This window comes from Talpa occidentalis, unplaced genomic scaffold, assembly GCF_014898055.3.
Source record: "Talpa occidentalis isolate TD23 unplaced genomic scaffold, MPIMG_talOcc4v2.1 talOcc4.5, whole genome shotgun sequence".
Lineage (NCBI taxonomy): Eukaryota > Metazoa > Chordata > Mammalia > Eulipotyphla > Talpidae > Talpa > Talpa occidentalis.
Window position 1 is genome coordinate 106,210,856 of NW_023604861.1, and position 24,582 is coordinate 106,235,437.

Consider the following 24,582-nt stretch of genomic DNA (forward strand, 5'->3'; position numbering starts at 1 on the left):
TATCCTGGTTTCCTCTTCAATTAATTTTTCTCTTGACTAGCAATGAAAGCAATGAAATTAAAGAGGATTCAATGGAATTAAAGAGGATTCCTGTTGCTCCAAGCAATGAAATTACAGTTTTCTCAATTTTATAATGTATTTATTACTTGTGCTGAGTTTGATTTGTGTTATTCCTTGGAATTTCTTTGCAGATCAATTCTTAACTTTTCAGACAAGTTGAATGGGTTTTTGGACTTAAGAATTTCAAGCAGCTTATTGAGAAAGTGTCAGGTGGAAGCACTGCCTGGAAATTATCCCTTTCCCCAATTTATTTCTTGAGATTTGGGGACTTTTTAATTTTTATTTGTACATATCATAGTATAAGTAGTCACACATTTATTTTAAAATTCCAGTTCAAAATTATCTACTGCCCTCCTTTGTTTTGCCTATTTGCATCTGACCTTTTTTGACTATGGTCCCATTTAAAAAACTTAAGTATGCATTATGGTCATATGTGTTTAAATCAGTACACTTTGGCCTGTTCATTAAAACAAGAATACTTATTATAAATTCACTGTACAAATATGTTGTTTTCCTGTAATCACTTAAGCCACCTAAAAGTTGGAAAATAAGTTCTAACTTTTAAAGTTAACCAACTTTAATGGTAGGTGGTCAAAAAGATGGCTATTACTCTTTGATAATTGCTGCTGGCAATAAAGTACCTTGGAGGGTTATAGAACTCTTAACAGTAGGTCACAGAAAACTAGTGTCTGGCAGTTCTGATAGAGCATACCAGATTCTGCTATATTTTCTATTTGTGTTTTATGTAAAATTAGAAAACAAAAATTAAAAATCAGTATGTGAATTTTTAAGCCACTGGGCGTACTTCTTAGTGTTGATAAGTATGATCATTGCTCCCTGTTTTGTAACGATCAAAAGTGATTTATCCTTTTCCCAGTTTTCCTTCTTTTAGCTCACAGCAGAGAATAAACAAAATGAGGGCAAAGGAAGAGTAGATTAAGGAGTTTGTGCAGTTAATTCTTAAAATTCTGTCTGTCTGAAAGAGAAGTATTAGTAATTGCATGTGCAGAGATTAAAAGCATGACCATATCTTAGAGATATTTATCAATTGAATTTGAAGTGTTCTTAATACACCAACCTAATTTGTCAAATGACTTTTCCCCCCAGTTCTGTAGAAAATGTTCTCAAAACACTCGTGAAAAGCTGCCGACCGTAAGTAGCTTCTCAATTTATAAAGCTTTTCTCTTTGTTTCTTTGGGGTTTTTCATCTTTAGTGTGCTTAGATGAGGAAATTAAGGTGGTATATATAGTTTCTGACATTGTGGTATCAGTCACTGAACACAACAGATTTTCAAATCTAAAATTTTTTGGATTTCATTTATAAATTTAGAAGGTTTTAAGTGATGTGGGTGTCAGTCATCCTTTATAAAGTAGGAACACTATAATTTGTGTTTAATCATCTTTATTTGAAGATTTCCCTATAGTTTTATTATTCACATCAAAAATATTTTCCAGAATGAGCATTGTAGGTATTGCATTAAAATATGAGTAGTTAGATAGGGGCCATACTTTTCCACTAGTTTGTTCCCTTTCAGTAGAATATTTGACTTTATTATTATTTTAATTGAGATAATTTTGGTTCACAATATAGTATGGAATCCAGATGCATGGGATCAAACCTCCTTAGATGCATATCACCACACCATACCCATCACCACACACCTATAATAGTCCTCCACCATAGGAGTATTTGACTTTAAAATCCCATGTTCTAATGCTTACAGATGAATATGTATAGAATTTAGTTTTAGCTAATGAAAGTCTAGTTCTATGTACTTGAACTGTTTTCTTGTTAGCGTTAGCAGACTATTCTAAGACTGCTTATCTGCTGTGTATACAGTGGATTCTTTTTAATGGAAATCCCTATATAATCATATGCTTGGTAATATGAGTTGAAATTATTTTATAAATCAAGTATTTGTTACTGACCTATTCTACTACTTAGTCTTATGCAAATGTGTCTGTGATAAGAGGCCTAAGATCTAATCTGAGTCACAAGCTACCAATGCCTAACTGTACTAGGCAGTTAGGCTCTTTTTCTTCACCAGAAACTTGATCATCACTAAAATATTGACTTGATTTCAGGTTTTTAAGTAATTCATAGAAATACCGATCTTTAATTTTGAATTACTAGATTAACAGTTAATTGGAAAACTAGGGAGGAGTATTGATGTATGAAATCTTTGAAGGCACAATATATTCTGCTTTTTTTAAAATTCCAACCTATTACACAATGACTTGACAAATAAGTGCTTAATGAACTCAACAGAAATATTTGGATATCTAATTTTATTTTTTGCATAAAGGAATGAAGTGTGATTCTAATGGACACAAATGTATAGATGTAATAGTATTAATGACATCATGTATAGGCCAAACCATCAAGTATATTTAAAACAGTTTCCTAACATTTTTGATCAGAACCAAGTCAGAATTTCTCTGACTTACTGAATATACTTTTTATTTTGAACCCTTTAATGTGTACTTGGTAATTATACATGGATCCTCTTTATTCATTTACCTTTGTTTTCCATACTTCAGATTTTAATTTTTATAAATCTTCTCTATCTTGGGACACTCCTGCTCATTTCATATAATTATAGAATATTAGAACCTTAGGTCTAGATCCTCTAGTGTAATCCTCTCATATAAAGGAGGATTCTGTGGTCCAGAGGATAAAATGATTGTATAAAAGTGCCTAGAGATAACTAGACTGATGTTCTCTTTCTTGCTTAACTAATTATCTAGTTCATTCTATAGCCTGGATTTTATATGACACATATTACATAGCACACATAGGAAGGAAAACTACAACCACCATGTTTAAAGAATTTAATGGACTTCTGTATTTTATGTGTTTTATCATCGTTAAAGTATTTTTCTAAGTCACATACACAAGGAAATTTATGATAAGGTATTTATTTTGGAGTTGTAAAAATGTATGTATTTTGTAGGCTAACTTGTAGTATATGCATATTTTATAAAATCCATTCTCTTTTTTTGGTTAGTCGTATATTGAGTTGTGGAACTTTTAGTCAATGATCAGGTATATGAAAACCTCCTTCTTTATTAGATATTTTCCAGCAGATGCCACAGCTGAGATGCTAGAAGAATGGAGGCCTTTAATGTGCCCTTTTGATGTGACAATGCAAAAGGCCATCACTTATTTTGAAATATTTCTTCCTACCTCCCTCCCTCCAGAACTTCATCATAAAGGTTTTAAGTAAGTATTACGTATCTTGACTAGTTCTAGAGTACAGCAGGAAATACAGGTATATAGGCAAAGTAGAAAGCAAATAATAAGTGGGGAGAAAAAGATTTACTAACTCATCTATACTAATTTTATTACACTTTAAGTATATGAAGGATAAAACAGTTAAACATAAGATTGTGAGTGAAGAGAGAAAACATTTGTATGTCAAGCAAAATAAGATGAGGATGTTGAAGAAATAATATATAGAATAATAAATGTAGGGCCTCCCCTGGTGGCGCAGCGGTTGAGCGCTGGGCTGTGAAGCTGCCCACAGCCTCTGCAGCACTGGTTCGATCCCCGGCCGCCGTAGAGGGTCCCACATGGCCGACAGACCTCTCCTGCCACATCTGCTGCTCCCCTCAGCAGTGTACTTCGTCAGTCTGCCTGTTCTGTTCCCCACTCTGGCTCTGGTGAATTCTCTCACCCTCCCGCGCTTCTGACTGTACCCAGTGCTTGTATAAATAAATAAATAAATAAATAAATCTTAAAAAAAAAAGAATAATAAATATAAGAAGGAATGAAAATATAAACAGCCAGGGATAGAAATATTAAATTGCATAGAGTTTTTAGGGAAAGGAAAGGTTTTCTCCTAAAACTTGATTTAAACCCTTATCATTTTTTCTAGCATTTTTTTAAATAACATTTTTTTTGTTACTGTAGTCTTTGCATCACATTTAATAACTGATTTTTTACTGGGATACTGTAGGTTTAAAAAAACCCTATAAATGAAAAATTAAATTTAGACTTTTTATGAAAAAAGATTGAATAGTAATTTTCTCTGTGTTATGAGTTCTACCTTTGTTTCTACCCCATGTTTTCTATAGTGAGATGCCAAATCAGAAACATTTTATATAGCCGTATATTTATGAAATTTTAAAAAGTTACAAAATTTTTTGACATTGGTAAATATTGGTTAATAATACTTAAACCATTTTCATGCACTGCCTAGATTTCCTTCTATTTCTTTAAGATAGTTTCCCCCACTATAATTTATTTGTGCCTTAAACTTTGTGATTCATTTCTTTTGTGAAACTTTTACTCTAGTTCTAATTTAATGGCATAGTTACTAAATTGACTTTAAGAAAATAGGGGAGAGTTATAAGAACAGGTAGGAAAACATTAAAAGAGCAAAGAGAGGAAGGAGAAACATGTAAACAGTTGTTAGATAGGAGTGGCAACAATTATTTAATAGTGAATTAGAAGTTTGATGAGATTACTCTTAGTAACATAAATGAATTGAAAGGGAAATATTGAGACAAAAATAGTCCTTTGTTTCATTTAGTTTGTACCTTTCAGTACTTTTTCTAGGTTGTGTAGTTATCAGTAAGGATAATAGATTTAAAAAACACAGAAGATATCTGGCTTTGAACCACTTTGTATAAATCACTTAGTATTCATAACATTTTTCTTCTTCAGACTTTGGTTTGATGAATTAATTGGCCTTTGGGTTTCAGTGCAAAATCTCCCACAGTGGGAGGGGGTAAGTATTCCATTTTTTTTCTCCTATACATTTTAGTTTGGAAATAAGTGTATAAGATCATTGAATAAGTAGCTTCAGTTTCTTAGAATTAACTGTTAGTAGTGTTGTAATTAATTTTTTTAATTTGCTGTATTCTGACATTTTAAAATTTTGGCTTTACTAATATCTAGAAGCATATGGATATATATTGTGAAATGCATGAAATGTAAGGCTGTTTGCTTCCTTTTGTACTCTCACTAACATTGTGCTTGACACTTGGAGGATATTTTTTACAAGCTTGTTGAATTAAAATTTCTTTTATGGTTTGTATTGTCGATAATGCTTTGTCATTTCCCTTTTTACAAGCTTTTCAATTTGTAGTTGATTTAAACAAGTTAACAAGAAACAATTTTTTAAAATGGAGATTTTTATAAAACTGAGTCAATACATTAAATTGTTTTGATAATGATTTGTGGGGGAAAAGGGTAAGGGCTATGAATTTGACTCTTAATCGAGAACAAATATATTAATGTCTTTTTTTTTTTTTTTTTTTTTTTTTTTTTGCTTTTAGCAACTAGTAAATCTCTTTGCTCGATTGGCTACAGATAATATAGGGTACATAGATTGGGATCCATATGTACCAAAGGTAATTAAGAATATTTGATCATATAGCATACCACAAGCATTGATATCATTTGTGTCTGTGAGGAGTGTTTCGTCTGTTAAGTCCTTACTCCATGTAAAATATGTATTTTTACTATTAGTAAAAACATGGTTTATAGGGATGGATCATTTATTTTCAAACAGTAATTGCATCATATCCAGGAATCATAAATATGTGATTTTTGTTTTACCTATGTAGGACATGAACTTTAAATTTCACAGTGAATTTTAGAGTGCATCAAGTATATTTATTATTCAGGCTTTCATGCGTTCATATCTTCTAGCAAATTTTGTGTATTATATCTGCTCTGGAGTGTTCTCCACTTTTTAGATCATATTATATATTTCCCAAATGTTTCCAGGCGCAGTATTCTTAATATTGTGCCTTTGGTATTGTTTTGCCTGTATAGAATCACCTATGACTCTTCAAGAGGGCTGGTGTGGGACATCCAGATCATTCTGAGGAGCAACAGAAGGCAAATCGCTCTTTCTTTGCTTGCACAATTTATTTCTGTTGCTGGCTATTAGAAACTAAGGAGGAGGAGGAGTTCCCTACACGTTAGGGCCCTCTATTAGTAATGACAGAATTACAAAATACAAATTTAATCATATTAAAATTCAATAAAATTACAGACTAAACTGCAAATTCTTAGAAAAACATCAAAACAGCATTAAAATGGGGGAGGGAAGAGTTTAAAAATACAATTTTGAGAGGGAAAGTAAACCTGTAGATGATATTTGCATTTTGTGCCTCCTTGGTATATAATGAAGACATAGGAAAAAAACCTTTATGTGCATTTAACAAGGTAGAAAGGAGTCAAAATATTTCATGTTTAACTGCAGTTATCTATGGTTTACCTTTTTACATGTATGGCTCATTTTTTGTGCTTTTGGTTGTATGAATATGGTTGCTTCATATCTACATGACTGCAACCTCAGTTTCATTAAACAAAAATCTCTAGATGTTAATAGGAAATTTGAATAATAAAGCAGATTACCAATAATGTGACTTTAAAAAAAAATTGGTTAAGTAAGATTACATCCAAATATACTAATATATAGCACTTAAGTTATTTAAGAGTTTTAACTTTTGTAAATATTTATTTTTGATTCTATTTCTCTTTTTAAAGATATTTACAAGAATTCTGAGAAGCTTGAACCTCCCAGTGGGAAGCAGTCAAGTGTTAGTCCCAAGATTTTTAACAAATGCTTATGATATAGGACATGCTGTAATATGGATCACTGCTATGATGGTTTGTAATATATTATATTTGTTTTATATGACTCATGTAAATTTTGTGTTAACCATACAAAAACTCTGTGTAATCAAGAGTCTGTATTACTAGGGACTTAGTTGGTCACATGAGTCTTGTATTTTCTAATGTAGTAAGCTTATGTTTATTATACTCAGAATGTAGTCATAATGTGCCATTTATAAATCTCTCTAACCAATAGACTTTAAAAATAGAGTCAAAAGTTTGAGATTCAGAATGTCACATTTTTACAGGCTAGGAATCAGATCCATAGACCAAAGGACTTTTCCAAGGTTAGATTGATAATGATAAAGGTTCTGCATATGCTCACTACTGTTCACATTATACATTACATTGAACATACTACAATTTTCTGCATTGTCAGTTGTATTGATTCCACTTCTGTCTCCTTGAATTATCACTCTGTGTTTGATTGTTTTTTCCCAGGTTATGTTGTTTAATTGGTTGGTTGTTTCTGTGAAAAATGCAAAGTGGTTGAGAAGTTTAGTTCTTAAATTTTACTGTAAGACTAAAAGGGAAATAAAATACAAGCTCCCCCTGATTTTGCTAGTTCATTATTAAACAGAAGAAAACCCAATTTCTTTCTAAAATTCAATAAGAGTAAAAACATATGTTTACTATCTGACATAAGCAATGAGTTGCAACTTGTTTTCTAGGAGCCACAGAATTAGGTAGTGATTAGTATCAACCTGATTTTAGTCAGTGTTGCTGTTCTCATTGGCAACTTCATTTTCTGTTAAATATTTAATATATTTTTAATGTACTGTTGACTATAATAAAATTTTAATGATGATAATAATTATGTTAGAATTTTGAAAATTTTGATGGTATTTGGTATGGAATTATCATGGTCTCTTTAATGGTTGCCCTATTCCAGATTGGGAAACGAACATGAATTTTAGTTCATGAGGAAGATAATGTTCCTAATATAACTCAGCATTCTACACTAGGTTTGTGCTGTTTCATAAAAGATAATCTTGACAAGAGGTTCAAGGCCACATTGTAGTTCTTTATTCCCAGAGCCTTTCAACTTGATAAGTTGTATGTTAACTTTCCCCTTATTTTCTCTAGGTTACCTTATTGTTTGATTGGTGGTTTTGTATGTTTGTTTGGTAATGGAAGAAATAAAAATGTTTTTCTTTTGAGTCAAAGCCTGGTCAAATATAGAAGTTTAATTATTTAGACACAAGAATAAAATATTTGAATGCATTTATGTAAGCTCTTACCTCTTCCTTTTATACCTCGAGAAATTTACTTCTTAGATCATTTAAGGAATGCTTTTTATGCCTAATGTTACCACTCTTGGTTATTTTAGGGTGACAGTGTTAGTGACAAACGATTTGACTATAGAAGCATAAAAGATACTGCTGCCCTAACTGAAAGACTCCTTATGAATTTTCTAATTTGGTTTCATTAATTTGACCTTATTTTTAGCAGAAATCTTTGACTTGAGTTGTATGAAGTTCATTGGGAAATTGTTTTTGACTCTTATTTAAAGGTAGAGTTGATTTTTGTCAGTGGGATGAATATGAACCATGTTAGAGGTATATGTGTAGACTTGGCCCTGGTGTCCCCTTCAATTTCATAGTAAAATGTGAGTGCTGAAATTTTTACACTTTTTATCTGAACAGGGTGGACCAAGTAAGCTAGTGCAAAAACACTTGGCTGGTTTGTTTAACAGCATCACATCTTTTTACCATCCTTCAAATAATGGGCGCTGGCTGGTGAGTATGTTCATTTTTCATTCAAGGGTTTGGAGTTTTTAAGATGTGGTCACACTTAACTATTGCCTATTAAGCAATCTCTGATACAGTTTCTGTCCTTCATTTAATTTGGTTGTATATGATTAAATTCTAATTAAGTTACTATGTTCATAGAATATATACAAAATAAGATAATGCTGGTATGGGAACTGATGACAAAATGCCATATTCTGCAACAAAATCATAACAAAAGTCGCAAAGTATGGAATGATCTTTTCAGTTTATTGTGTTGGTATTTTAAGCTTCCTGGTTTAAATGACTTTTCATGTAATGGAAGCTTCACATAATTCTACAAATTAAAACAAATTTTAAATAAAGTTTTATTAATATAAAAAATTGGTAAGAGTATGTTAGTCCATCTTGTTATTCTGTGTAGGTCTTTACAATAAGATAAATTGGGGGTTTTTTTAAATCTATTTGGGAGGGTAGGGAGGAACCATGAATATCTATGTGGGAAATAGAATCTACCTGGGACTTTCTGCTTCTGTGTCCCCAGAACAAGTTAATGAAACTACTTCAGCGGTTGCCAAACAGCGTTGTTAGAAGATTGCATCGTGAAAGATACAAGAAGCCTTCTTGGTTAATGCCTGTGCCTGATAGCCATAAGCTTACTGATCAAGATGTTACAGACTTTGTACAATGCATTATTCAGCCTGTCCTCTTGGCTATGTTTAGCAAAACTGGTAGTTTAGAAGCAGCCCAGGCTCTGCAAAATCTTGCACTCATGAGACCTGAGTTAGTCATACCCCCTGTACTTGAAAGGTAAGTGTATAGTTTTCAATGTTTTGTTGAAGCCTAGCTGTGTCTCCTGATGAACTCTTTACTCTTCTGTTCTGCTTGGTTCTCTTTTCTTTGTGTTGCTATGTTGGTGCTCATTCCCTTTCCTAGAGAAGAAGCAGGACATGTTAACCTAATGATCGACACCTTGATTTGGGTTTTTTGTTTGTTTGACTTGATAGGGTTTACTAGAGAAAAAAGAAAGTTGAAATAGATCAGTATTTTGGACTATGTACATTTTAGTCACTCAAGTTTTATGCTCATTAGTTAAACTGGCTGTTTTATCATCAAAAGATGAGTATCACTATTTAGAACATGTCATTGAAAGTGGTTTTAGATTTCTGTTGTTTCTTAGAATCAGTGATTTAGAAGAAATTTAGTTAAATGTATTACTTTCTTATATTGTATAAACAGGTTTATTGTTTTCCACAACGTAGATTTTATTGCATTTATTAATTTTGTCTGTTTAAACAATAAGAAAATAGTTCTCCATTTACCTAGTCACTATCACTGTTGGTCTGGTATGGTTCCCAAGTGGGAGCTACTCTTACTTGTTTTTAGTGTTCAGGAGCAAAATGACTTGAGCTTTCTCTTACTTCTTTGCTTCCTGAACTTGAGCCTTTTGATTCTCTAAATGTGTCTTTGTCAAGAGGAGAAGAATATGAGCTTTTAAAGCCTAAACTAGCAATTTGCGTTCTATAAAACTCAGCTTTGTCCAAGGTTCATGGTGGCAGAATGCAGACAACAACCTATTTTCTGCTCACTGTTGAGAGATGATAATGGCTCACATACACTTGGAGATAGGGTACCCTGTTAAAGACCTTTACCTAATTGTGACTCTGTTACCTATAAATTTGGGTTGTTTTTGCTATCTCACCTGCCCTCATTGCCATTAATATTGAAGTCAATTAAATATCTAACTTTCCCAAATGCTTCTATTCTTGTGGGCATACCTTGGGGCACTGCAGTATTTCCAGCATATAGAACTTATTTAGGGGATGGAATGGGAAAGTCAGGCAGTTGCCACTCTGCTTGCAACTCCAGTATTCTTTGCTCTTTGACTCCTTGTGGTAGCAAAAGCTAACAGTCAGTGACAAGTCCCTTGATGCTGCTTGGAGAGGAGAGACTGGCTTCTGAGTGTGACTTCTGCTATTTTATAGTTAAAATTTGATGGTGTTTTTTAATTTCTTTACTTCCCCTTTGTTTTTCTTTATTTCAGTGTTTTCCAGCTGATTAATTATCATTAGTGAAATAAATTTTTAATATAGGAACAAAGCTGATAAATAAAAGGACATTTACAGATCCCATTTTTACTTAGTTCTCAATTTTTATAAAATTACATAACAGCATGTTGAGTGATACATGTTTATTGTCAAAATTGGCAATACAATGACTCTTTTGAAAATTTTAATTTTCTGTTTCTAAGTGGCATGACAGTCTTTTGGGATAAGATTTTTTTCCCTTTTATGAAAGTCTTTTTAAAAATAAAAATGTGGAAAGAATTTAAAATTTTTTTCATCTCCTAAAGACAACCTCTATTAAAGTTTGGTGTATTTTTTCCATCTTTTAAAAATAAAAATAGGTTTGGATTTTGTAAATCCTTCCTTCTGTTCACTTATTATTTCCCTTATTATTTATCTTTTTTGTGTAAGACTACATTTTAGATTTTTTTCCCCAGCGAGTCAATGAATGAGTGAATGCTCTTGGCTCTTAAATGCTTAGTGATTCAATATTGAATTTATCATAACCCTCATATCTTCTCTCCCCCATCCCCATTTAATTATTCTGTTGTTAGGAATTTTCTCATGTTTCCAATAACTGATTTCCAATTATTAAATATCTGTCTTGTAAAAAGTATAAAATAGTAGAAATTGAAACGTTTTTATGATTTTCCTTTAAAAGGGAAAAGTGGTGTCATTCTGACTTGTCATTCTTGAATTCTAATAATAACTGATCATTAGATTAGATTTGATGCATTCCTATTGGGGTATACAAGGTCTATTAAGATAAATGAAATAGTACAAAACTTACCAGTTTATGTTTTGTGGAATTTGCATGGAGATAGGTGTAAGGTGGCAGGGAGTTGGGGAAACATGCAATAGTCTCTGTGCCTTTCCTTTTGTGTGTGTGATTCTGTAACTTTAAGAAAAATATTCACCCAAAATATCCCAATAGCGACAAACCTTTAAGCCAAAATGCAATTTATGAGTTCAGTGTATTTAATGTGTCATGTTTATTTACCTGTGATGGAAATTTTTTAAAATTCTATTTTCAAACTATAGAACATATCCTGCACTAGAGACTTTGACAGAACCTCACCAGCTCACAGCCACTTTAAGTTGTGTAATTGGAGTAGCCCGCAGTTTGGTATCAGGGGGCAAATGGTTTCCTGAAGGTCCAACACACATGCTACCTCTGTTGATGAGAGCTTTGCCTGGGGTGGATCCAAATGACTTTAGTAAATGCATGGTGAGCATTTATGATTCTGCATCTAAATTATACTTGTATAAATGGACATCCTGTTAATTTTTCTTAAAATATTGTACTTGTATAAATGGACGTCATGTTAATATTTTTTAAAATGCTCTTTAGAACATAGTTCAGTGCAGAGTAGATAAAAGGTAGCAGAGTTATATCTGTTGGTGTCTAATTTTAGATCTGTGGACAGTTAGTTGATCTATATAATGTCTTCCTTCTTAAGTAATTTGCCTTAAACTGTGTGCATTTACCAGTCATATGATGTTCTAAAGCTTACTTTCCTTAAGCAGAGATGTTAGAAATCTTAGCATATATCGTTTATCTCTCTCTTCATTTACAAAGTTACTATATATAAAATCTACATCTCGCTTGAACACACTTTTTCTTCTGACTTACAACATTGCTATCTTCCCTCTTCCCCAGTCTTGATCCTTTTGCATTAGTGTATTCTATTTACCCTTAATTAACATCACTTTTTAGGGAGGAGGCAAAGGAACTTCTTGGTTGTAAAAAATTGGAAAACTTGTTACTTAAACTTAGTAACTATGTAAAAATATATTATTACTTTATAACTAAAGCAGCATGTAATTGTGAGGAACTTTAAAATGTTTAATTCTAATTAAAAAATTTCCAGAGGATTGTTGTGGGATTTCCTCAAGACAGCTTCTTTTGTTGCTATATGATAACATATGGTACACTTACAGTTTTGAATTAGCATTATGTTGTTAATATTAAATCTTTTGTATCTTCACACAGATTACATTCCAGTTTATAGCAACATTTTCCACTCTGGTGCCTTTAGTAGATTGTTCATCTGTACTACAAGAAAGAAACGACCTCACAGAAGTAAGGATGCTTTCTCGTTGTGAGAGGATTGGTTAACTAAGTTCTAATTCTTATTTTATGTGTAATATTTGTTAGTTTAAAAAGCAATTTTGAATAGATGCTAACAATGTAAAATTGTCATTTTGTGCCTAGAAAGGTATAAATGGAAGACCAGGTCTTCCTCCAGTGTGTATTTCTTTCTTTTTTTTTTTTGCTACTTTTTAATGTTTTATTAATCAGTGGTGATCGTGTTTTGTTTTCCCAACTTCTTATGGTAGGAATAAATTTGTTGGGAGGAGAGGCATCCAATGAAGAGAAATTTTCTTCATTATCGTCTTTTCTTTTATAATTATTTTCTTTGTTGCAAGTTTGTTACTATTTGATATCCATCTGACTGTTCAGTAGTGAGAGGTCATTCTTTACACACATACACCAACAGTTTGAAAACTAATTGATAATAAAAATGACTGCTTGACTTCTCTTTTGGGCCCTTATAAAATTGGTTTAATTACATCTTATTTTGCTTCCTGGAAAATAAATAGATCAGGATTCTCAATATGATAATGCTACTCTTTCTCTTGATATGTGATTATAATAATGTAATCCTAGATCTAATTTGTAGGCCAATAATTGAGTTTTGTTAGTTCAGAGGAAAAAAGCAAAAGCTATTCTTAATTTAACATTGACATATTATAGGTGGAACGAGAACTTTGTTCAGCCACAGCTGAATTTGAGGATTTTGTCTTACAGTTTATGGACAGGTGAGCATGTGCCCCAGATCTACCCATTATCTAATGTTCAAAAAAGTGACTGCTCTGTAACAGCAAATTCTTTTCTGGAAGACAACCTGTATTTTACTGCTACCTAAAAGGGTGGGCGGAGGGGAGGTTGGCTGCTGAAGTTACAAAAGGACATTTGATTTGTGAAATATGTATGAATTAAGTAGTTATTACTTAAATAGCCATAACAGTAGAGATTATCTGATCATCACAAAAATGTTAATCTAGTTTGTAGTTGCTAAAATTATACTTTATTTGGATCATTTAGATGCTTTGGACTTATAGAAAGTAGCACATTGGAGCAAACAAGAGAGGAGACAGAAACGGAGAAAATGACTCACTTGGAGAGTTTGGTTGAATTAGGCCTGTCTTCTACATTTAGTACAATCCTCACACAATGTTCCAAAGAAATATTTATGGTAAGAGTGCATTTCTGCCAAAAATTAGCTTTCGATCTTGTGTTTTTATTTGATGTTTTAGAATTGAGGTTCAGGTTACTTTAAGGTGTGTGTGTGTGTGTGTGTGTGTGTGTGTGTGTGTATGCCAGTTTATCCTCTCCATAATTAAGATTTGAAAAGTTATACATCTGATCATTATTATTTGCAGTTTCCAAATTTGCCAGTTCACCTTCTAAATTTTAATTTCAGTGCTTCTAAAATGTATTTGTAACACAAACATTTTCTGCAGATATGTAAAAGATGCAGAAGTTGCTCTTGTTGAGCTGCTCATGTTCTACCTGAGGTCAAACAACATGACTCTGCTTCTTGTTTCAGTTCATACTATAAATAAGTGTCTTTTTTTGTGCCCATTTAGGTTGAGGTTTTGCACATTTTTATGCTTTCTGCAGGTTATTCTGCTGTTTGAAGTGGCCCTGAATGGGGAAGTGCTATAATATCTAAGCATAAGAGTGTTGTGGTGTTTGTAATGATAATTGTCTTAGATATGTTTCATTCAGGTATTGCTTACAGTGCTGTTGGCCATGAGTTCAATGTTAAAGAATTAAATAAGGTTTCTTTAAACAGAAACATAAAACAAGCTTATATATTCATCAGTTGAGGCTCGTAGAAACTTAATTCCTTCAAGAAGATGTGGTACATACACACAATAGAATATTACTGAGCAATCAAAAAAGATAAACTCATGCAATTTGCAGCAACATGGATGGAGCTGGAAGGGATCATGCTCAGCAAAATAAGCCAGAAAGAAAAAGAAAAATACCAGATGGTCTCACTCATAGCAAGGATTTAGAAATCCTAAATAAGGGACCAGGAAAAGGTCTAATTATAATAAAATAAAAATCAAACTCAACAAGCAACTATAAACCAGAGACACACTATGTATGGGTTGGGGGGGCGGGGAGTAGGATCAAAATAAGGGTGGTGCGATTTGTCTGGGGGCTATAACCAAGATAAAAATGCATACATTGTGCAAAAAATGAAAAATGATGTAAAAAATATATAAAATAAAATAAAAAAGAAACTTAATCCTTTATATTTCCTAGAAAAACCGTTCATTATTTGATAATTTAGTGTTCATAGTAGCTTTATAGAACATAACTGCTACAAATAGCAAGCATCAATTATATTTTGTAAATTTACAATTAAATATTATTTGGGAGAAAAGCTTTGAGAAGTGCTTATGCTAGAATATGATAGAAATTAAATCCTAAATAAACATTCTGACTGTATTAGATAAGAAATAATTTGTCATTATTAGGCATTCTGTGAACTCATTCTGTGAACTCATTTGCTATTAGTTGGTATTTTTTATAGACATTATGATCTTTAAGACCACACTGTATTTCCATTTCTGTTTCTTCTCTCTTCTGAGATGATCATTGTTCAATATGTTTATCCTGATTAAAAGCTAAGCTGCCTTGTAGCTGAATGAAATATTTACTAAAATTATTTTAGTATCTAGAAATTATTGTAAATATTCTTTTTTACCAAAATTTAAAAAAAAAAGATTTGATTTGGAAGTTGTTTTTAATTTTCAGCAACCTCCATCTAGAGCTCATTTTTGAGCAATTAAGTTAAAATCCTGTGACATGCTTATAAAATTAAAAAGAGTGCTTCAAGTCTTTCAGAATACACATAGTTTATAGTTTGTGGTGGTCAGAATGGCAAACTATAAATATTAGCTATTCCATAATATTCCCTTTCTAATATTGGATTAACCAACAAGATAATTAACTTGTGTTTACTTCAAGCAGCTGTAATTTTATATTTAGTGTTTCTATAACAAAAGTAAAGTTTTGTGATTTAAATGTTTTGTTTACATTAGGTTGTTGTGCAAAGATTGTTTATAGACTTGGATGAAACATTATTAAGCAAACCCTTATCAATTAAGATGGTTACAGTCTCTACTCAGTTAATTTTTATGTGGCCATTTCCTTTTATGATTCATAAGATGTTTAACTTTCTTTAAGATGCCAATTTGACATTTTTATTCCTCATATCTTAATAGGTAGCTCTTCAGAAAGTTTTTAATTTTTCTGTTTCACATATATTTGAAACAAGAGTAGCAGGCCGCATGGTAGCAGACATGTGCCGTGCTGCTGTAAAGGTGAGTTTGGGCTTTTTTCTGGACTCATGAATTAATTGATAACCAACAAGTTTATGTGGTTAATTATTTTAGAAATGCTTGTTATATTTAAAATGCATAATTTTTTCAGTAACCTGCTTATAGCCACTGAAAATAGTATAGTGTATACTTTGTGACTGAAAAATTTGTAGTTTTCACAAACTTATTTATATAAATATGTTTTCAGTGCTGCCCAGAGGAATCTTTGAAGCTATTTGTTCCCCATTGCTGCAGTGTTATAACTCAGCTTACAATGAGTAAGTCATTGGGTTATTATTCTGCCTTTACAATTTTAAATAACATTTTTTCTTGGTTTCTAAAACTCTACTGATCAAACAGCTTCTTTAAGCTAAGCAATATTTTACTTGTTGGTGTGTTTATTTTCTTGAAAATTGAGTTTCCACCTTTTCTGGAGCAAGTATAGCTTCATGAAGATGAAATACAAATACAAAGTCTCTCCCCAAAAGAGACTTCTCAACTATTAGAAATATTAAATATAAATATTTTTAAGTGATTGATTTAGTTGGATACATAGTTTTTCCCCTGATACTATTTTGCCATTTTTAGATGATGATGTATTAAATGAAGAAGAGTTAGACAAGGAGTTACTATGGAATCTTCAACTTTTGTCAGAGGTATTGTAAATCTTTGGAATAAGAAAAATTACTGTGAAAATGTTGCCTTGCTTTTAGGATTTATCCTTTTTATGAAAATTTACTTTAAATTTATGAGAACTCCCAAGTTTTGAATATTTCTTGATATGGCTGATGTCAGAGGAATTTGATAATTACTGATAATTTCATCCTCAACACTCTTCTGGTCTTTTTACCAATTAATTCTAATAGGGATCACTTAAGAATCCAGGTTTATTAAATTAGCCAATTTCTTTTTTCCTATTTATATTCTATATTTGGGCATTAATCAAACTTTAGTTTCCTTTGTGGGTTAGTTCAGGAACATAGGGAAATACAGTTAAGTTTTGTCTCTTTAAATAGATTCTTTTGAAAAGAATGTTACTATGGTATATGTGAGCCTAAACTCAAAAAATGTGTGTTTATTTTAAAAAGTATTCCATTATTAGACTGTAATTGAAATGGCAGTCTTACAGTGAATTAAAGTCATTTTAAGAAATTGTTACTAATTTAGGTTAGCTTGAGTAGCCAAACATTGACTTTTACGTTAATTATTGATTCTTGATCTTTTAACCAAAATACCTTCAACTATTTTCTTCCTCTTTTTAGATAACTCGAGTGGATGGGAAGAAGTTGCTTCTTTATAAGGAGCAGCTTGTAAAGATTCTCCAAAGAACTCTACATTTAACCTGTAAGCAGGGTTATACTCTGTCTTGTAACCTTTTGCATCACCTTCTTCGTTCTACTACGCTGATCTACCCTACTGAATACTGCAGTGTGCCAGGTGGCTTTGACAAACCTCCTTCTGAGTACTTTCCTATCAAGGCAAGCATTTTTTAATAACTTAAAATTCAAGGGTACATTGGGTTATTTTTCCTAGGGAAGATTTTCAAAGTGTGGAGTTTTTGGTTTTTTCAGTTTAAAGATTTCACTAATTCTTTTTAAAAGTAATAATTAAAATTGTTGTTGGACTGTGCATCATATCATTGGAGCTAAAAGTCTAGTTTTTTTCTGCTCTGTTTCTATATGGAATGACTTTGGTATGCCACAGTTAACATCCATAATTCCATGTAATTTTATTGGGAATTGCAGTTTTCTCAAATAAACTTACTGTTACTCTTACAGCAAACTCATACTTGAGTGACTCTTAATAAATATGAGTAACTCTTAATGAAGAACTTTTTTCAGGGGTAATAATGAAGGGTAACATTTTAAATCCAACTTTAGGAATATTATTTGCTTCCTTAGGTTTGGAGTACTTATACATTTTCTTTTAAACCTTTTAAATTGTGTGTGTGTGTGTGTGTGTGTGTGTTCATTTTTTAACTTCTTGCTGAACAAATGCTCTTTTCTAGGACTGGGGTAAACCAGGGGATTTGTGGAATCTGGGAATCCAGTGGCATGTTCCTTCTTCAGAAGAAGTGGCTTTTGCCTTTTATCTGTTGGACTCTTTCCTTCAGCCTGAGCTCATCAAACTACAGCACTGTGGAGATGGAGAACTTGAAATGTCTAGGTAGTTCTCTTTTTTTATAATCAATTAGTGTTATGTGGTTAAAAAAAATTTATGCCATCTCTCTGGCATATCCATAATCAGTGTATCCATATTCAATATGTGTTTTAAATATCTCTTCTATATGTGATTAGAAAGCCTTCAAATACAATGTTGTATAGCAGAAATTTTGTCATAATACTTAAAAATTTTAAATTGAAAAACTCAGGATTTTTTCTAATTTTTAGTGTCTCCTCCTTAGCAGTTTCACATCTACATCTCTAGGTCTATACATGTCTAGGTTGGACATGTGTAGAACTGCTCCGTTTGGAAGGAAATGCAAGTTCAATAAAAGGGCTGAGGGGAAGAAGTATGATTGATTTAGGTCAGCTGTATGTATAGTACTCTGAACAGCTTTTTGGAGTATTTTGTAAGTCCATTTTAGAGATGAAATATGCTGCGTGGTCTTCTGTAACACTAGTTTCCTTTTTCTGTTAAATGATCTTCAATAAATAGGTGATTAAAAAAAATAGGTGATTAAATTCAGAATTGTTGCACAAAGGGCAAAGGTGTTACTTGTGAACAGTTAGCTTCTATTTAAGTTAAGAATGTGTTATACCAGTAGGTATCTTGTAAATGGCTAAACTAAAGATGTTTGCTATTTCTTAGTCTTAATTTTTTATGTTCCCTACTTGATAAAGATTTTGTACTTTGTCCTAGAGTCTAGCTTTTTTTTTTCTCCCTCAAGACACTTGTTGAGGAAACAGCTTTCACGCACAATGTAAAATGTTAACCCACTGCGCCCACCCCCAACTAGCAGGTACCCCCATTTCAGGTAGCATTTATAAGAAGGAAAGCACTAGAGTGTCAAGCATTTTCCTCATTCATCTGAAGTGACCAGTCTTGTGGAGTATCTGAATCCCAGGGATTAGAAAGCCCACACATACCAGTCTTGAGGTCAGTGCTGCCCGGGGGCTCGTGACAGCTGCTCTGGTTTGCCAGGCTGTGGCCAAGGCTATACCTGAGCGAATTACCACCAACTTACATATACCATACAGGGAACACTGACCCAGCTAGATCTCCAGAGTCACTTGCTAACCCCTGAGGTGCCAACCATCCACCTGGGACAAAGTTGGTCAGGCTACTTTTAGCCTGTGAATATAAAAAAGGCCTCTGAGAGAACCCTCCTACATATCACCCATATAACTTTCAAAATAATTCTGCCTTCTAAAAAGGAAATTAGTGTAAAATGGTGTTCAGAAATATAACTGAATGGTAGAAAACAATCTAGAAAAGTGGTGAGAGCACATACTACATAAAAACAAAGGCTTCCAGCACATCTGTGATAGAAGAATTTTAAAACAGGTATTTTGAATCTTCTAAAATATGACACTATGTTTTGTTTTGTTTTTTCCTTTCTAGAGATGATGTTCTACAGAGTCTGACTATAGTGCACAACTGTTTAATTGGCTCAGGAAACCTCCTACCTCCCTTGAAAGGAGAGCCAGTTACTAACTTGTAAGTAAAAATATCTACTTTACATATTTTACTGTTTTGTCATTTGGCATAGACTTTAAGTTTTAGTTACTTTTAAAGAGTCACTGGTTTTGTTATTGGTGTTGTTTATCTCATTAACCTTTTTGTTATTAAGCAAAAAATACCTGAGGCACAATTTATGTCTTTATTAACTTCAAGGCTTTATTCAGAATTTGTTATGGTACCAGAATAGAGTAAATTCAAATGTTAATCAGTTTTATAACATTAACTTGGAGATATTGAGTTCATCTGTTAGTTTACTGAGTTAATTAACATATTCTTTTAAAAAGAAAAATACTTTTTTGTTTGCCATCAATGTTGATTAAGAATTTTGTAGCAAAAAAAGTGGGTGTTTAACAAAAAGCTGTTCATTGTTATACGTTATGATTTTGAACTTTTAGATCTACCAAGTTGCGTTCATGAATTTTCAGAATATTATTTTGAATGACTTTCATTTAATCCATTGTTAGCGTTACCATTTTAAGTTGAAAAATTGAGTTCAATTGAAATCAAATAGTATGTAACTTTAAGTTATGAAGTAGGTAGATGCTAGTTCAGTATGTCATCTTAGATCATTTTCTTTTAACATCAACATTTCATTGCTGAACAAGTTAATGAAAATAACTTAAGTATTGGCCCTCTCAAAAACCAGAACCAGAAGAATTCTTTTTTGTTGATTTTGCAACAGAAATATTTAGCTGCAATGAGTGGTTTTAAAGCGTGACTTGCTTGCAATCTTTCCCATATTTTGCATAACCACTGCTTGGAATCATACTTTTTCATTATTCCCACTTGTTTTACTCTAAAAAACTATTTCTAGGCATGGAACTTTAGGTTGCTTTTTATACTTACAAGAGAGAAGTAGGGTCATTTCAGGTAAGGAAATCTGTTTTATATTTGCCTAGGCATTTACAGAATTTTTTTAAAGCACTTTTGTTTTTCATCTATTTTATTTTTGATGTAAGAGCTTTCATCAAAATTAAGAGAAATCAATTTTAAATAATATTTTAAAATGAGGACCTATGGAAATAGTTTTGATTTTCCTGATGATCTTCAGATTATGTACTACAGTAAGAACTATTTTATGGCACGCTACAAAGCTATTGCATACACAACAAACTTAGTCATCAGTAAATTTTGTTCTGCTTGACAGTGTTGACGAGAAATGTGGTCATTTAAACCAATGATATATCTAAGAGTGGAAGTATGTGTCTTGCATTTATGTCATTAGAAGATTTTTAGTATTAAGTAATCTTTAGGCTGTACTGTCCAGGTCAGCGTAGGGAGGCTTAGGGTTTTCCATTACAGTTCATGTCAGCAGATAGCCATACTTGTGCCAAGTGCACCACAATAGAGAATTGAAACAGTATCTTTATCTTTTGAAATAAATGTGCATCAGGACAGAACTTCTACATATTTGGCCAGTATAAGGCCAATCAGGTTTTATATAATGAACTGCATTTTCAAAAAGGAAAAGAAATACTATGTTATGGAAATTTGATGAATGCCATGGGATATAAATAAGTAGATTATTAGCCTACATTACTGTTGATTATAAGCCATATAATTGATCCTGAGAATTCTTTCTTGGCTTTTCCCAGAAAGTCAAAAAGAAAAGATAGTTTAGATACAGAAAGCTTTTGTGTTTTGGAAATGTAACTTTTGGAGTGAAAATATAATAAAATTTAGTGGAGAAATCAAAATTACATTTAATACATCTTTATTTTAATATATTTAAAATATTAACATAAACATGTTTGCTTATGTTTAATAATATATAATAAATATAAAACATGAAAACTTCAATCATTTTAATCACTCCAGTGAATATTTTTAGGGTTCTTCCTAGTTACATACAACAATGCAGGATAATGACTTTATAAAGTAGAAATAAAGATGAATGAGTGAGCAGTTCTTTGCCTTTAAATTGCTAGAGAAAGAAACTTGTATTGTCTTTGGGGTTTTAAATAATTCTTAACACATTCCTTTCTTTTAAAAACCGATTTCTAACTGGTATCATCTTCATCTGAAATTTAAACTCATTTCAGCAATGTGTGACTTTCTACATTTATTTTCTTTATATAACATTTTGAATTTTTTTTTGCAGTCAGTAAATTACTATTCACCAGAGCATTATACAGTAAAGTTAGCATTTTAAATTCAAAACTGTTTATTCTAATATAGATCATTTGTTAAAAATTTTTTTAAATATAGATTTGTAAAATGAATCAAATAATTTCAGTTGTTAGTGCCATTGTTCTGTAATCTTAAATCATAAAGCTTACTATGAAGAAAGAATATTGGTGGCATCATGCTTGGAGAATATCATTAGCAGGTCAATTTGACTCGACTTTGGGTATTGGTTATTCCATAGGAAACAGTAAAATTACTAGGTAAGGGACAAAGGAAAACACATAAATGTGACATATGCTTTAGTGTAATCCAGATGTGCTCCAAGCAAGTCTCCCTTATGGGAGAGTCTGCATTTTCTGAAATACCAGACCAATTTTTGTTAGTACATAGGTTATCAAACAATTCTCTTTTTCTCTCATATAAATCTCAATTAGATAAAATATAACTGCTTTAATTTAATTTTTTTTGTCAAATCATTCATAAAGTTTGCCTTATTGCATGTATTAGTATTTTGTCTTCTGGAAAATTGCAGTAAATAAGAAACTGGACGCTTAATCTAGTTGAGTTTTCCTATGAGTAAATTTAACAGCGTTGCTAGTAGAGTGTATGGAATAGTCTTAAAATTCCATTGTTCAGGGAAATGCCTACAAAATGTAAAAATTAATTTTCTATACTATGTGATTAGAGACTGACCAAAAAATGAGGCAATTATATGAATTGATTGCCCTAACTATAAAAGTGAAGGATATGCCTAAAGGTATTTACACTGTATTCTTTGGCCTTTAATAAATTCATTTACTAGTTATCTTGTACTTAATGTAAATTTTAATGCTTGAAAGGATGGGTAAAATAATGTCTCTTGAGTATAATTAAGGGTGATCTTTTTTTAGTTTAGTATAATTTAGAAAAATTTGTTCTTTAGCAGTTGTCAGATACCAAGGTTGCTAAATTAACCTTAAAATAGAACCTTTCTGTTTCGCTCTTGGAACCTGTAGGTAATGATTTAAGAGGAATATTTGTGGTATAGTTGGATAGTCATGATTCTTCGTTTGTAGTGTGGAAGTTGGAATATGTCTCTTCAGGGTCACACAGGAATTTTGATACTTGCCTTTAATCCTCAAATTGTCATTAATTTCTCCTTTTGCAGCCCACTCTTAATCTTTTAGGTCTAACCAGCTTTTACAGTATGCAAAAAACTAACATCTAAAAAAAAAAACAGGGTTACTCAAGGTAGAGGAGTCATCATTTTTCATCTCAAATATTTCTTCTTTACTTTGTGCCCCTTTTCCTCTGGTAGATCTGTTAAGTCATTCTTAGTTAAATCATTCTTAGGATCTCAGCTTTTACTAACTTTTCACTCAAAAAAATTCATACTTTTAAGGTCTAAGAATTAAGACCATTTCATTGATATATGAAAAGGATGTGTTGTTATGCGATGAGGGGCAGGGCTAGCTAACCTCTCTTGGCACCTCCAGGAAACTACCCAGCTCTGCTGGGGAAGCTGCACACAGAAAAGGAAACAGTTACTACTCCACGGTGAGTAACCCTGTTTTCTCCTTATTTCGCCTTCTGTTTTCATTGATTTTATTTTTTAAAAGCTTGTGTGTCAGACATGGAAATAGTTCTTATGCTCAGAGTTAATTTTAAACTTAGCGGTACATAAGATTTCTCTTTACTTAGCAATCCTTTGCTCACATCGTAGAGTTTGAGCCAGCTTTTCATTTGTGTTTGTGGCTATTACTGATGACCAGGATTGAATTAAGTAATGTAACACAGAAGTAGGCCTAATGTCTCTGGTGAAACACTTGTAACCTTGAATGGAAAAGTCTGTTAACAGCTTGATTTTTATACCTTTTTTTTTAATTTGGGAAGGGAGGGATTATTGGGAAAAGCAGGATGTCCTTTCATTTAGACAGGAAAAATCATTGCAGCTATTTCATGACAATTCACCTAGCCTTCATTTGTATATTTGGTTTGTATTATATATTTTGTTTTATGTTATTGGTCATTGCTTCCTCTTTTACTGTGCTTTCTTTCCAACCAGTAATTATTTCATCCTCTAAGCAAACCTTAAGATTACCCTTTAGTGGGGCCTCCCCTGATGGCGCAGCGGTTGAGCGCTGGGCTGCAAGGCTGCCTGCAACCTCTGCAGCGCAGGCTCGTTCCCCGGCCTCCGGCAAGGGTCCCACAAAAAAAAAAAATAGATTCCCCTTTAGTGGTATAACTAAAATAATTGTGGAAATCTCCTAGGTCTTTTTTATTTTGGCAGCGCAAATACTAAACATGTTTTGCTATAAACTCAGTGACTGGGTACTGTCTAATTTCTAATTGGTATGAAACAGATTTAACTATTATTATTGTATAGGTGGTATTATTTATAATATGCCTTATTACTTCTTTGTCAGAATTTTATTTAGTTCCTTATGTCAAAAGACAATACTGTTTGTATAATGAACCAGGGAATGAGCACAATGAATTTGATGTGGGGTAAGAGTAATGATATTTGTTCTACTGTAGGTGGATTTTGCCTGCTCTTGGAATAATACGTGTATTTTGTGCCTGGCTTATTTCCCTTAGTATCTTTTTGAGATTCATCAATGTTGTTGCATATATAATTGTTTTATTCCTCTTTATTGCTAGGTGATACGCTAGTGAATGAATTTATCTCAAGTTCTTTATCCGTTCTTTTATTGATGTACATTTGGATTCTTTTCAGTTTGGAACTATTATGAATAAAACTGCTATGAACATTAAAAAAAGAGTAATGGTATTTGATTTTAAATTATATGCAGTTGACCTTTAAGCAACCAGTTTGAACTGAGCAGGTCCACTTAACAGACAGATTTTTTTTTTTCTATCCGTGGTTCTGCATTCATAG

General features: G+C 32.2%; 1 protein-coding gene across 2 annotated transcripts in view; it reads left to right on the forward strand.

The window, feature by feature from the left end:
* Nucleotides 1–24,582, forward strand: part of PSME4 (proteasome activator subunit 4) — an 82,153-nt gene that overhangs the window by 24,017 nt on the left and 33,554 nt on the right. For both annotated transcript variants that reach the window (XM_037528071.2, XM_054701993.1), the window contains exons 4-20: nucleotides 1,168–1,212; nucleotides 3,134–3,283; nucleotides 4,730–4,793; nucleotides 5,344–5,418; nucleotides 6,566–6,688; nucleotides 8,341–8,433; nucleotides 8,969–9,234; nucleotides 11,532–11,718; nucleotides 12,484–12,573; nucleotides 13,249–13,313; nucleotides 13,600–13,750; nucleotides 15,798–15,896; nucleotides 16,102–16,171; nucleotides 16,482–16,549; nucleotides 17,156–17,371; nucleotides 17,902–18,059; nucleotides 19,458–19,553. In XM_037528071.2, coding sequence (XP_037383968.1) covers nucleotides 1,168–1,212; nucleotides 3,134–3,283; nucleotides 4,730–4,793; nucleotides 5,344–5,418; nucleotides 6,566–6,688; nucleotides 8,341–8,433; nucleotides 8,969–9,234; nucleotides 11,532–11,718; nucleotides 12,484–12,573; nucleotides 13,249–13,313; nucleotides 13,600–13,750; nucleotides 15,798–15,896; nucleotides 16,102–16,171; nucleotides 16,482–16,549; nucleotides 17,156–17,371; nucleotides 17,902–18,059; nucleotides 19,458–19,553 — 2,016 coding nt within the window. The remainder of the gene's footprint in view (nucleotides 1–1,167; nucleotides 1,213–3,133; nucleotides 3,284–4,729; nucleotides 4,794–5,343; nucleotides 5,419–6,565; nucleotides 6,689–8,340; nucleotides 8,434–8,968; nucleotides 9,235–11,531; nucleotides 11,719–12,483; nucleotides 12,574–13,248; nucleotides 13,314–13,599; nucleotides 13,751–15,797; nucleotides 15,897–16,101; nucleotides 16,172–16,481; nucleotides 16,550–17,155; nucleotides 17,372–17,901; nucleotides 18,060–19,457; nucleotides 19,554–24,582) is intronic.